This window comes from Bombina bombina, chromosome 5 (assembly GCF_027579735.1).
Source record: "Bombina bombina isolate aBomBom1 chromosome 5, aBomBom1.pri, whole genome shotgun sequence".
In the NCBI taxonomy this organism is placed as follows: Eukaryota; Metazoa; Chordata; class Amphibia; order Anura; family Bombinatoridae; genus Bombina; species Bombina bombina.
This window is the reverse complement of record NC_069503.1, coordinates 136,415,477-136,431,894: the sequence shown is the minus strand read 5'-3', so window position 1 is coordinate 136,431,894 and position 16,418 is coordinate 136,415,477. Positions and strand designations below refer to the sequence as shown.

General features: G+C 38.0%; 1 protein-coding gene across 3 annotated transcripts in view; it reads right to left on the bottom strand.

The window, feature by feature from the left end:
• NBEAL2 (neurobeachin like 2) overlaps positions 1 to 16,418 on the bottom strand; it is a 496,796-nt gene that overhangs the window by 44,016 nt on the left and 436,362 nt on the right. For all 3 annotated transcript variants that reach the window (XM_053713715.1, XM_053713717.1, XM_053713716.1), the window contains 6 exons: positions 9,497 to 9,627; positions 7,590 to 7,699; positions 7,082 to 7,199; positions 4,576 to 4,673; positions 3,316 to 3,432; positions 2,931 to 3,020 (listed from right to left, as the gene is read on the bottom strand). In XM_053713715.1, coding sequence (XP_053569690.1) covers positions 2,931 to 3,020; positions 3,316 to 3,432; positions 4,576 to 4,673; positions 7,082 to 7,199; positions 7,590 to 7,699; positions 9,497 to 9,627 — 664 coding nt within the window. The remainder of the gene's footprint in view (positions 1 to 2,930; positions 3,021 to 3,315; positions 3,433 to 4,575; positions 4,674 to 7,081; positions 7,200 to 7,589; positions 7,700 to 9,496; positions 9,628 to 16,418) is intronic.

Sequence of the window (16,418 nt, the reverse complement as noted above, 5' to 3'; positions counted from 1 at the left end):
GCTTCTTACTTTATGAGTACACAGAAACTATTATGCATGTCAGTAAAGGCCTTTAATGTGATATTTTCCTGGGTGTACTGGTAATTCCTGGGTTAGTCTAGCAGTCCTTTATAGGTTAGTTAACCCTTCCCCGGGCTTATCTATAGCGCCTCACCGCCTGTTAGGGTTTATCCTGCTCCATGTAGCTCATTGCTTTTACCAAAAGGCTAGTGCCTATTTACCTTTGTGTCCGAATCTTATAATGCTTTAGAGGCCCAGCAAACACCAGGCACTTTTTACTTGTTGTTATGATATCTCTGGATCAAGGCTACCACTGTTTCCACACCTTGCTCAGTTAGTGTTGTGTACCGTGGATTATGGCCTTAGTTCTTTCCACCACTCAACTCCCAGGTTCCTGCTTGTTACAGGGATTTTTTTCCTCTCTTTCAAACGCACACCCTCTGTTCAAATTACTCAGAGTGTAAGAGGCTAATGTGCAAAAGTTATCCACAAATATTATAGTAATGTATACTTGCGGTTACTCCGTGCGGTCTCATCCAGTGCAGTGGGGTGTTTGGGTTGCTCTCGTTGTTGCTGCTTCTTATTTGCCAGGCTTTTCAATCTATCAGCAATTGATGTTGCGCTATTTCCGGCCGTCCTGCCATTTGCTTGTATAGCACCTCTCTCGGTCTCATGCGTCTCCTGCTGGGAACTTGGTCTTTCCCGCAGTCTCCCTGGATCCAGTCTGCCCCCTTATTCCGCTAGGATATCAAGCGTTTCTGATGCTCCAAACTTGTGGCCGTGGCAAAGTTGGCCCTATGCCTGCGAACTCCGTACACTAGTTTGCATGTCCAGTCTGGTCTCCACAGCTCCAGACATGGGCCTAGGCACAGCGGTTGGTGTATTTTGCTCAAGAGCTTCGACAGTGTGTAAGCTGCCGTGTCCTGCAAGCTCCGCCCTGGAAATCTTAGTCTTGATAGAAGAAACTTAATCAGGACACCTAAATACTTTACCTCCTCCTTGCACTAGAGGCAAAGAGAATGACCGGGGTTGTGGGTAGGGAAGTGATACTTAACAGCTTTGCTGTGGTGCTCTTTGTCTTCTCCTGCTGGCCAGGAGTGATATTCCCAACAGTAATTGATGATAATCAATGGACTCACCGTGTTATTAGAAAGAAACGTAAAATTTGTAGCGTAAATCATAACTTAAATAGATTGAATGTGCAAAAAAGCAAGACATTCATACTTAAAAGTACAAAATACAAAGCGTAATTGTTGTTTTTTGTAAAATTGGCTGAACATGGCGCTCCATGAGCGTATATGAAATTTTCTGTTAAATCCCAGTGTAATTCTATAAACATTTTCACACTACAGTTCTAATTGCTTTTTCACGCCAGTTAAATGGTGGCGAGTTTTCACCAAAATACTGAAAACACTAATTATTCTGAAAGGAAAACCTATGCATAGGTAAATGACAGCGAATTTAAAGTGAATGTAAATTTTGATGCTAAAGTGCCTGGTTTTTAAAAATTCCATTAAAAACAGGGGCACTTTAATTCATCAAAATTTACATTTCACTTGCGTTGTGAAAAAAACTTCCCTTTTAATCTTGACAGCAGCTCCAGCTTCCTCCCGTCGTCGCAAGCCATTTTTGATGTCAGAAATGATGGATAGGTCATCCTCCAATCACGGCTCCCCCCCCCCCCCCGGGGGGAATCAGTGTCTGATTCAACACAGTAATTGGAGGAAGCCGGATTCCTCATTTTAGACCCAGGAAGAGGCTTTGCGACGGGTGGAGGAAGCTGGAGCTTCTGTCAAGATTAAAAGGTAAGTTTTTTTTCACAACAGGAGTGAAATGTAAATTTTGATGAATTAAAGTGCCCCTGTTTTTAATCGAATTTTTAAAAAACGGGCACTTTAGCATCAAAATTTACATTCACTTTAAGGTACAGTGCACTGAAAACAGCATATTTGATCTGTATTAAGGGTAATATTGAAGTTTTAAAACATGCTGGTTTTCCTCTCTTTACTTCGCTTTACTTCGCCCCCCATTGCAAACTTTTACCTAACAGAAAGCTCTCATTATTTGTACGGGAGACATCTCGCCACTCGCAAGGACAGCCCCTTTTTTTAAAGAATTACATGAGGGCTGCCCCTGCGAGTGCTGTAGTGGAAAAACACGTCTAGATTTGCAAACTTTATAGGATCAAACCCTAGGAGAGGGTGGAATAAGAAGAAGAAATTGCAGAGAGACAGCTGGCAATCTGGTTGAGTAAAGAGTGAGATATATCAAGAGAGGAAAGAAAAATGTGGGTATCATCAGCATCTTAGTAGTACTGGAACCCAAAGGAGGATATAAGTTTTCCAAGGAAGGATGTATAGATAGTAAAAAGCTAGGGACCCAAGACAGATCCTTGTGGTGCTCCTACTGAGAGGTAATGGATCCTGGGATATACTGTTAAAGGAAACAATAAATGAGCGGTTAGAAATATAGTGATCGAACCAGTCTCCGATGTCTAAAGAATGTAGAATTTGTAAGAGAAGACGATGGTCAACTGTGTCAAAACCAGCATCATTTGGCTTTAGCTGATAGCAGCAATTTGTTAGTTTAGTCAGAGCATTTTCTGTTGAGCGCTTTGGGGTGGAAACCAGATGGGAGGAGATCCTGTAAAGTGTTAGTTGTAATATAAGCCTGTGTAAGCAGATCTTTTGCAATGCTGTTCATCAATGCTGATATACCTTAGGCGCATGCATAAAAACGACTTTAATATAGCGTTACAAAGTTTTGGTTACATTTGTGAAACTCTGAGTTAAAGGGGCACTGAGTGTTATTTTGTACTACAATGTATTGCAAACATTCCAATACAGGTGCTGTCACCTAAACACACGAACACACACGTATAAGTCAGTTTACCACGCTTTTTTACTTACAGCACTGTGCCGTACACTCACCAGTATGTCAGGAGATCCCTGGTTCATGAAGGAATGGAACTGGTTTTTAGGTACCACAGTCTGCACCAGAGGAATTCCTTCCATCATCCCCTATATGGTAAAAGACAAAAATGAAAGAATTAAGCTACTAAAAGCGATGGCCTCAAAGATGGAAGCTACCTATTGTTATACAATAATTACTAGATATGATCCACTGATAAATGAAAAAAAAAAACACTTATACACTATCTGATGCACATCTCAATTCAAGTAGAATTTATTTTATAAACATGAGCAAAACTATATTATTATACCCCCCTTTCATTCATATAAAACTGAATAAGAGTCTTTTCTCTTATGCGCTAGTTGAATAATTCTGGGTTTAGGATAATGGCTTCATTCTCACCTCCACAAAGAATGATTTTAGCTCTCTTAGGTTCTCAAACACATTAGGTGAGTACGTGTCCAGGCGCGATAACCGGCGCGCTGCATGCTCGGCGCTCAGGCGGGCTGGGTGAGGTTCCTTAAATAGAACAAAAAGAAAAGCAACATTTTACTCCTTTTGTGACTCACCCAAACTCTCAGAATAAACTCAATACAAGCAACATCAATAAATTTCCTTCCAAAAGCCAAGTGACTTAATTATGTTGCTTCCCAGAAATTAGTTAACACATTACAAACACATTGATCAAGACAGCAAGCATATGGCCCAATTAGGGTCTAGATTTCAAGTGGAACTCTAATTTATCGCTCGCCTGTAATCGTACAAATAGCTGGTTATTGCTACTGCGATCTTGTGCTAGCAATTATCTCTGTGAAAACTAACCAGAGGTAATTCTCAAAATAATGAATGATTAAAGAAGAAAAAAAAATATTCACTAAATCGGTTGAAAATACCCAAAGATAAAAAGGCAGCATTCTTTGGTTTTCACAGATTTAGTGAATATTTTCTCATTTTTCTTTTATCATTCAAATTTCTTATGACTGCAAGCACCTTTTATAGTCCTTTTGGCTAATGAGTAGAGTGCACACACATTTGTATTTTAATTCTCAAAATAACCCCCAATTGCCCCCAAAATTAAATATATTCTTTTTTTTTAATTAAAGAAATAAATAAAAGTAGAATTTTCTTTTAACAGTTTTTAGGGGTTAAAGTTGGCATATATATTTATGTATTAATATGTGTACATAAATATTTATCTATATAAGCATATACCTATATATTTAAAATTGCTACCCCCTTTGCTGTGCTAGTTCTCATGCTAAGTCTCACAGCATGAGAACAATCCTACTATTGGAGCCAATGTCAGCACGCTCTATTACGCCACTTTAAATACCAGTGAAAAATTGCGTGCACTGGTATTAAGAGTGGAGCGCAAATATTGCGCTTTGCGAAATCGCAATTTTGCGCTCCACCTGTAATCTGGTCCTAGATAAGTAACAAATTCAGTACTTCACATATTAAACAACTGAACCTGAAGATGCACCATGACATATGTACAAATGCATTTTCTCTATCAGTGATTTATTGGCGCTACAGATTACTAATTTTATTTTGAAATGATGTTTTTTAGTTCATTTAAAGTCTCATGTGATGTTTGGATCTAAAAAAGGATGCACAGATCTCAGCAACTTGCTGCATTGTTTCTGCTAATATACACAATACCTTGAGTAGCTGGCAAGGAGTTTGCCCAAAGTTGCTGATGATCCCTTCCAACGCTTTCCTCTCTGTCTCATCTGCAATAGCGTCTAAATCCACCACACCTGACAATAAAAAAATATGCACCTACTGACTGGGGAGATTTTGTAACAATTCAACAGTTCATTTTCTGGTTCCACAAAACCAAACAGAATAGTATTATTGTGCAACGGAACAGAACAGCACATTATCACATGGCTACAGAATAGTATTATTGTGCAACGGAACAGCACATTATCACATGGCTACAGAATAGCATTATTGTGCAACGGAACAGCACATTATCACATGGATACAGAATAGTATTATTGTGCAACGGAACAGCACATTATCACATGGCTACAGAATAGTATTCTTGTGCAACGGAACAGCACATTATCAACATGGCTACAGAATAGCATTATTGTGCAATGGAACAGAACAGAACATTATCACATGGCTACAGAATAGTATTATTGTGCAACGGAACAGAACAACACATTATCACATGGCTACATAATAGCATTATTGTGCAACGGAACAGATCAGCACATTATCACATGGCTACAGAATAGCATTATTGTTCAACGGAACAGAACAGCGCATTATCACATGGCTACAGAATAGCATTATTGTGCAACGGAACAGAACAGCACATTATCAGATGGCTACAGAATAGCATTATTGTGCAACGGAACAGAACAGCACATTATCACATGGCTACAGAATAGCATTATTGTGCAACGGAAAAGAACAGCACATTATCAGATGGCTACAGAATAGAATTATTGTGCAACGGAACAGAACAACACATTATCACATGGCTACAGAATAGCATTATTGTGCAACGGAACAGAACAGCACATTATCACATGGCTACAGAATAGCATTATTGTGCAACGGAACAGAACAACACATTATCACATGGCTACAGAATAGCATTATTGTGCAACGGAACAGAACAGCGCATTATCACATGGCTACAGAATAGCATTATTGTGCAACGGAACAGAACAGCGCATTATCACATGGCTACAGAATAGTATTTTGTGCAACGGAACAGAACAGCACATTATCACATGGCTACAGAATAGCATTATTGTGCAACGGAACAGAACAGCACATTATCAGATGGCTACAGAATAGCATTATTGTGCAACGGAACAGAACAACACATTATCACATGGCTACAGAATAGCATTATTGTGCAACGGAACAGAACAGCACATTATCAGATGGCTACAGAATAGCATTATTGTGCAACGGAACAGAACAGCACATTAACACATGGCTACAGAATAGCATTATTGTGCAACGGAACAGAACAGCACATTATCACATGGCTACAGAATAGCATTATTGTGCAACGGAACAGAACAGCGCATTATCACATGGCTACAGAATAGCATTATTGTTCAACGGAACAGAACAGCACATTATCACATGGCTACAGAATAGCATTATTGTGCAACGGAACAGAACAACACATTATCACATGGCTACAGAATAGCATTATTGTGCAACGGAACAGAACAGCACATTATCACATGGCTACAGAATAGCATTATTGTGCAACGGAACAGAACAGCACATTATCAGATGGCTACAGAATAGCATTATTGTGCAACGGAACAGAACAGCACATTATCACATGGCTACAGAATAGCATTATTGTGCAACGGAACAGAACAACACATTATCACATGGCTACAGAATAGCATTATTGTGCAACGGAACAGAACAGCGCATTATCACATGGCTACAGAATAGCATTATTGTGCAACGGAACAGAACAGCACATTATCACATGGCTACAGAATAGCATTATTGTGCAACGGAACAGAACAGCGCATTATCACATGGCTACAGAATAGCATTATTGTGCAACGGAACAGAACAGCACATTATCACATGGCTACAGAATAGCATTATTGTGCAATGGAACAGAACAGCACATTATCACATAGCTACAGAATAGCATTATTGTGCAACGGAACAGAACAACACATTATCACATGGCTACAGAATAGCATTATTGTGCAACGGAACAGAACAACACATTATCACATGGCTACAGAATAACATAATTGTGCAACGGAACAGAACAGCGCATTATCACATGGCTACAGAATAGAAAAGGTAGGATGTTTTGTTCTGACCCTAAAGAACACAATTTTCTAGGGTAAAAAACTGAACAGGACAACATTATAGCGTCACTACAATGAGCAGGTCAAATTCAGATGTGAAGGTGACAGCTCTCCTGTGTCATAAACCAATACATTTTCATTGTAATTTATTTAATTAAGAGAATATGGCATCAACAAAAAAGAGATAAAAAAACAAATAGTAGAACACCACAATAAATGCCCAATTCAGCACAATAAATCTTTTACACGTAGACCTCTATTGCAGACAATTTACTCATTAATAAATGTTATATACATTGCTGTTTAAAGGTCAATATTCACAAAGCTAATGTCACCCATCTTCTCACCTTCATAAGTACAATAATAAAACACATTTAGGGCTTCCACTGCAGCTGGGCCCCTCTGCTTGTACCCGAATATCAGATCTATCCACTCATGAAGATGCTCTGAGACATATTCTGATTCCTGTGTAAGGTCAGAGACAACAAGACAAAGCTATATAGTTATTGTGTTATAATATACAGCCTGTGTGTTATATTTTACAATGTGAACATTACAACAGGCGGTAAATATGTGGAACAGCTTTTTTATCAGAAGAGTTAAGACCAAAACCCGAAAAGAAAATCAGGAATGTTTGGGGTATAACTAAGGCATCACATAATAATACTGGTTTTCTGGTTTTTATCTGCCAGTAAGTCCTCTAGCACAGAATAAATGAGTCTACCAAGACACAATTAACAAGGCCACCAAGACAAAAAACCATGGACATACCCAATATATGTAGACATTAATAGTTTATTAGATGTCTTGGTGTCGCATGACCAGCCAATCACATCATTCACAAGTATATCCTACCAGGGCCTTCCTGTGCTTGTAGATGAAATCTTCCCGAGACGTGGCCCATTTTGGCAGTACAACATCATCCACTTTCCCATTAGACATCTGAAGACAGCCGAGGTCAAACCCTAGTAATATAATAAACAGCTCATTTTATCTAGCAAGGGCTAAGGTCAGGTACAGGTGAGCATTAGGTATGTTTTACATGTGCGTGATTTTAATCTCTCTTTATTTTACATTTATTAGGAGATTTAGAAGTTACATAAAAAAAAACAACAACAATAAAAGTTACAATAAAAATAAAAGAACAATAAGAGTCCAAGACTAGTAGCCACAACAGGTGGGTTAAAGGGATACTAAACCAAATTTTTTTATTTCACGATTCTGATAGAGCATGCAATTTTATGCAACATTCTAATTTACACCTATTATCAATTTTTCTTCGTTCTCTTGCTATCTTTAGTTGAAAAAGCAGGAATCTAAGCTTTGGAGACGGCCATTTTTGGTACAGCACCCTGGATAGCGCTTGATGATTGGTAGTTACATTTAGCCTATCTGAATCAAGAAAGAAAAAATTTGGATTTAGTATCTCTTTACCATTACTCTTAACCCATAATGGGTGGTATAATATATTTAATATAAATAAGTCTATGTTCCAATGAAAAAGTCCTCATAGACAATGTGATTGAATGTTCAAGGACAATAAACTGGATAACAACGTTCCAGAAATTTTAACAAGTTTGAGCAAGAAATGGAAGGGGGGGGGGGAGAGAGAAAAATTGGGTAAAGAGAAGGGGTACAAAGGAAAAATTTCCACACAAGGTCAGTTAACAATCTTGTACACACTTAGTTGATATAACCATTGGGCTATCCCTTCAATTTCTGAATATGGGATTATATAAAGTCAATATATATATATACTTGTCATAAACTGTATGTTTTAAAAAGATAATTTAGGTTGGATGGCATTTTGTCAGAGTGTTTAGGTGTTATAACTAGCTTGATCTGTCTAGTGTCGCGATTCCCATATAAAAAGCTTGCTAAAGTGAAAGTAAAATAATAATATGATTCAAGAGTTAAGTTTCGTTGAAACTGTTGCCACAGACAAGGTAGGAGATACATCTTTTTTCAACAGTCTAGACATACTAACTAGCTGTAGGAGAGCGGCAGGATTTTTCTTTTTTAATATGGAAAAGACAAGGGACTAACAGTGGCAGCAGTGCTTCTGCTGAAGTTGTGTGACCCATCTTCTACATAACACGGCAGCTAGAGAAGAGACAATGAAGCACACTCCTATTTCAGTGGTTTAGGATGTACAGATTCTGATTGGTTGTGCTGTCTAATGACATCAAGTAAAAAAAAAAAAAAAAGGGTAGTTGGGACAAATGGCGAGCATGATCCAACAGTGGTGTAAACCTTGGAGATTGATTCAGAAACACTACTCAGTGCAGTGGGTAAGTAACATTGGGACAAAAAAAAAACTGTGCATTTAATACAGGAGAAAAAAAGAGATTAGTATTTACCCCTAATCAAGTGATACACTTTTTTATTCTTATTAGCCTGTTTGTTAATGAAATGTTTTATTTAGGTAGCTTATCCAACACCTTGCATATGGCAAAGGAAGTACCTGGCAGCAATTGCAAGGAAAAGGGTAACAGGCAGAGTGATACAGAAGGCAGAACTGGAATAAGAGTGCAGTAATGCCAGGGAGGTAACAGCAAAAGCACAAGACATATGAGCAAATGAGTAGACAGAGACAGCCAGGGAAATAGACAATAGATAGAGAGACAGTCAAGTCACAGAGAATTAAAGGCCATAAAGATTCAGTTGGATTTCTCAAGATCCTCAAATATGTTTGTTTTTTCTTGTTATGTATAAAGACTGAAAACAATACGGTCCAGGCTTAAACTAATCTGGCTTTGTACCATTGGCATTCTCAAGGAATTCTGGGCAATAGAAGAATTCTGGTATCAACTCTTTCACATCAACTGGGTTTTCCATGCGGGCATGCCAAGCAGCTGGGATTGAATGAAACTGTCGATCTGAGCAATCAAACCTGCAATGATAACATGCAAATATTGTACACAAACCAACAGGCAGAGATAGCACATTAGCAACCACATATATCTTGCACACAACCCTGCAGGGACAAATAGCACATTAGCAACCACATATATCCCACACACAACCCTGCAGGGACAAATAGCCCATTAGCAACCACATATATCCCACACACAAATAGCACATTAGCAACCACATATATCCCACACACAAATAGCACATTAGCAACCACATATATCCCACACAAAACCCTGCAGGGACAAATTGCACATTAGCAACCACATATATCCCGCACACAACCCTGCAGGGACAAATAGCCCATTAGCAACCACATATATCCCACACACAAATAGCACATTAGAAACCACATATATCCCACACACAAATAGCACATTAGCAACCACATATATCCCGCACACAACCCTGCAGGGACAAATAGCACATTAGCAACCACATATATCCCGCACACAACCCTGCAGGGACAAATAGCACATTAGCAACCACATATATCCCACACACAAATAGCACATTAGCAACCACATATATCCCACACACAAATAGCACATTAGCAACCACATATATCCCACACAAAACCCTGCAGGGACAAATTGCACATTAGCAACCACATATATCCCGCACACAACCCTGCAGGGACAAATAGCACATTAGCAACCACATATATCCCACACACAAATAGCACATTAGCAACCACATATATCCCACACACAAATAGCACATTAGCAACCACATATATCCCACACAAAACCCTGCAGGGATAAATAGCACATTAGCAACCACATATATCCCACACACAACCCTGCAGGGACAAATTGCCCATTAGCAACCACATATATCCCACACAGAACCCTGCAGGGACAAATAGCACATTAGCAACCACATATATCCCACACACAACCCTGCAGGGACAAATAGCACATTAGCAACCACATATATCCCACACACAACCCTGCAGGGACAAATAGCACATTAGCAACAACATATATCCCACACACAACCCTGCAGGGACAAATAGCACATTAGCAACCACATATATCCCACACACAACCCTGCAGGGACAAATAGCACATTAGCAACCACATATATCCCACCCCACAACCCTGCAGGGACAAATAGCACATTAGCAACCAGATATATCCCCCACACAACCCTGCAGGGACAAATAGCACATTAGCAACAACATATATCCCACACACAACCCTGCAGGGACAAATAGCACATTAGCAACCACATATATCCCACACACAACCCTGCAGGGACAAATAGCCCATTAGCAATCACATATATCCCACACACAACCCTGCAGGGACAAATAGCACATTAGCAACCAAATATATCCCACAAACAACCCTTCAGGGACAAATAGCACATTAGCAACCACATATATCCCACACACAACCCTGCAGGGACAAATAGCACATTAGCAACCACATATATCCCACACACAACCCTGCAGGGACAAATAGCCCATTAGCAATCACATATATCCAACACACAACCCTGCAGGGACAAATAGCACATTAGCAACCACATATATCCCACACACAACCCTGCAGGGACAAATAGCACATTAGCAACCACATGTATCCCACACACAACCCTGCAGGGACAAATAGCACATTAGCAACCACATATATCCCACACACAACCCTGCAGGGACAAATAGCACATTAGCAACCACATATATCCCACACACAACCCTGCAGGGACAAATAGCCCATTAGCAATCACATATATCACACACACAACCCTGCAGGGACAAATAGCACATTAGCAATCACATATATCCCACACACAACCCTGCAGGGACAAATAGCACATTAGCAATCACATATATCCCACACACAACCCTGCAGGGACAAATAGCACATTAGCAAACATACATTATATCCAGATTTGTTGGCAGAGATAGCACAATAGCAAACACACATTATATACACATCTGTAGGCAGAAATAGCACAATAGCAAACACACATTATATACACATCTGTAGGCAGAGATAGCACAATAGCAAACACACATTATATACAAATCTGTAGGCAGAGATAGCACATTAGCAAACACACATTATATACAAATCTGTAGGCAGAGATAGCACATTAGCAAACACACATTATATACACATCTGTAGGCAGAAATAACACAATAGCAAACACACATTATATACACATCTGTAGGCAGAAATAACACAATAGCAAACACACATTATATACAAATCTGTAGGCAGAGATAGCACATTAGCAAACACACATTATATACACATCTGTAGGCAGAAATAACACATTAGCAAACACACATTATATACACATCTGTAGGCAGAAATAACACAATAGCAAACACACATTATATACACATCTGTAGGCAGAGATAGCACAATAGCAAACACACATTATATACACATCTGTAGGCAGAGATAGCACAATAGCAAACACACATTATATACACATCTTTAGGCAGAGATAGCACAATAGCAAACACACATTATATACACATCTGTAGGCAGAGATAGCACAATAGCAAACACACATTATATACACATCTGTAGGCAGAGATAGCACATTAGCAAACACACATTATATACACATCTGTAGGCAGAAATAGCACATTAGCAAACACACATTATATACACATCTGTAGGCAGAGATAGTACATTAGCAAACACACATTATATACACATCTGTAGGCAGAGATAGCACAATAGCAAACACACATTATATACACATCTGTAGGCAGAGATAGTACATTAGCAAACACACATTATATACACATCTGTAGGCAGAAATAACACAATAGCAAACACACATTATATACACATCTGTAGGCAGAGATAGCACAATAGCAAACACACATTATATACACATCTGTAGGCAGAGATAGCACAATAGCAAACACACATTATATACACATCTTTAGGCAGAGATAGCACAATAGCAAACACACATTATATACAAATCTGTAGGCAGAGATAGCACATTAGCAAACACACATTATATACACATCTGTAGGCAGAAATAACACATTAGCAAACACACATTATATACACATCTGTAGGCAGAAATAACACAATAGCAAACACACATTATATACACATCTGTAGGCAGAGATAGCACAATAGCAAACACACATTATATACACATCTGTAGGCAGAGATAGCACAATAGCAAACACACATTATATACACATCTTTAGGCAGAGATAGCACAATAGCAAACACACATTATATACACATCTGTAGGCAGAGATAGCACAATAGCAAACACACATTATATACACATCTGTAGGCAGAGATAGCACATTAGCAAACACACATTATATACACATCTGTAGGCAGAAATAGCACATTAGCAAACACACATTATATACACATCTGTAGGCAGAGATAGTACATTAGCAAACACACATTATATACACATCTGTAGGCAGAGATAGCACAATAGCAAACACACATTATATACACATCTGTAGGCAGAGATAGCACAATAGCAAACACACATTATATACACATCTGTAGGCAGAGATAGCACAATAGCAAACACACATTATATACACATCTGTAGGCAGAGATAGCACAATAGCAAACACACATTATATACACATCTGTAGGCAGAGATAGCACAATAGCAAACACACATTATATACACATCTGTAGGCAGAGATAGTACATTAGCAAACACACATTATATACCCATCTGTAGGCAGAGATAGCACAATAGCAAACACACATTATATACACATCTGTAGGCAGAGATAGTACCTTAGCAAACACACATTATATACACATCTGTAGGCAGATAACACATTAGCAAACACACATTATATACACATCTGTAGGCAGAGATAGCACAATAGCAAACACACATTATATACACATCTGTAGGCAGAGATAGTACATTAGCAAACACACATTATATACACATCTGTAGGCAGATAGCACATTAGCAAACACACATTATATACACATCTGTAGGCAGAGATAGTACATTAGCAAACACACATTATATACACATCTGTAGGCAGATAACACATTAGCAAACACACATTATATACACATCTGTAGGCAGAGATAGCACAATAGCAAACACACATTATATACACATCTGTAGGCAGAGATAGCACAATAGCAAACACACATTATATACACATCTGTAGGCAGAGATAGTACATTAGCAAACACACATTATATACACATCTGTAGGCAGAGATAGTACATTAGCAAACACACATTATATACACATCTGTAGGCAGAGATAGCACATTAGCAAACACACATTATATACCCATCTGTAGGCAGAAATAGCACAATAGCAAACACACATTATATACACATCTGTAGGCAGAGATAGTACCTTAGCAAACACACATTATATACACATCTGTAGGCAGAGATAGCACAATAGCAAACACACATTATATACACATCTGTAGGCAGAAATAACACAATAGCAAACACACATTATATACAAATCTGTAGGCAGAGATAGCACATTAGCAAACACACATTATATACACATCTGTATGCAGAAATAACACAATAGCAAACACACATTATATACAAATCTGTAGGCAGAGATAGCACATTAGCAAACACACATTATATACACATCTGTAGGCAGAGATAGCACAATAGCAAACACACATTATATACACATCTTTAGGCAGAGATAGCACAATAGCAAACACACATTATATACACATCTGTAGGCAGAGATAGCACAATAGCAAACACACACTATATACACATCTGTAGGCAGAGATAGCACAATAGCAAACACATTATATACACATCTGTAGGCAGAGATAGTACATTAGCAAACACACATTATATACACATCTGTAGGCAGAGATAGCACAATAGCAAACACACATTATATACACATCTGTAGGCAGAAATAACACAATAGCAAACACACATTATATACAAATCTGTAGGCAGAGATAGCACATTAGCAAACACACATTATATACACATCTGTAGGCAGAAATAACACAATAGCAAACACACATTATATACACATCTGTATGCAGAAATAGCACAATAGCAAACACACATTATATACACATCTGTAGGCAGAAATAACACAATAGCAAACACACATTATATACACATCTGTATGCAGAAATAGCACAATAGCAAACACATTATATACAAATCTGTAGGCAGAGATAGTACATTAGCAAACACACATTATATACACATCTGTAGGCAGAGATAGCACAATAGCAAACACACATTATATACACATCTGTAGGCAGAAATAACACAATAGCAAACACACATTATATACAAATCTGTAGGCAGAGATAGCACATTAGCAAACACACATTATATACACATCTGTAGGCAGAAATAACACAATAGCAAACACACATTATATACACATCTGTAGGCAGAAATAACACAATAGCAAACACACATTATATACACATCTGTAGGCAGAAATAACACAATAGCAAACACACATTATATACACATCTGTATGCAGAAATAACAATAGCAAACACACATTATATACACATCTGTAGGCAGAGATAGTACATTAGCAAACACACATTATATACACATCTGTAGGCAGAGATAGTACATTAGCAAACACACATTATATACACATCTGTAGGCAGAGATAGCACAATAGCAAACACACATTATATACACATCTGTAGGCAGAGATAGCACAATAGCAAACACACATTATATACAAATCTGCAAGGCAGAGATAGCACAATAGCAAACACACATTATATACACATCTGTAGGCAGAGATAGCACAATAGCAAACACACATTATATACACATCTGTAGGCAGAGATAGTACATTAGCAAACACACATTATATACACATCTGTAGGCAGAGATAGCACAATAGCAAACACACATTATATACACATCTGTAGGCAGAAATAACACAATAGCAAACACACATTATATACAAATCTGTAGGCAGAGATAGCACATTAGCAAACACACATTATATACACATCTGTATGCAGAAATAACACAATAGCAAACACACATTATATACAAATCTGTAGGCAGAGATAGCACATTAGCAAACACACATTATATACACATCTGTAGGCAGAGATAGTACATTAGCAAACACACATTATATACACATCTGTAGGCAGAGATAGCACAATAGCAAACACACATTATATACACATCTGTAGGCAGAAATAACACAATAGCAAACACACATTATATACAAATCTGTAGGCAGAGATAGCACATTAGCAAACACACATTATATACACATCTGTAGGCAGAAATAACACAATAGCAAACACACATTATATACACATCTGTAGGCAGAGATAGTACATTAGCAAACACACATTATATACACATCTGTAGGCAGAGATAGCACAATAGCAAACACACATTATATACACATCTGTAGGCAGAAATAACACAATAGCAAACACACATTATATACAAATCTGTAGGCAGAGATAGCACATTAGCAAACACACATTATATACACATCTATAGGCAGAAATAACACAATAGCAAACACACATTATATACACATCTGTAGGCAGAAATAACACAATAGCAAACACACATTATATACACATCTGTAGGCAGAAATAACACAATAGCAAACACACATTATATACACATCTGTATGCAGAAATAACAATAGCAAACACACATTATATACACATCTGTAGGCAGAGATAGTACATTAGCAAACACACATTATATACACATCTGTAGGCAGAGATAGTACATTAGCAAACACACATTATATACACATCTGTAGGCA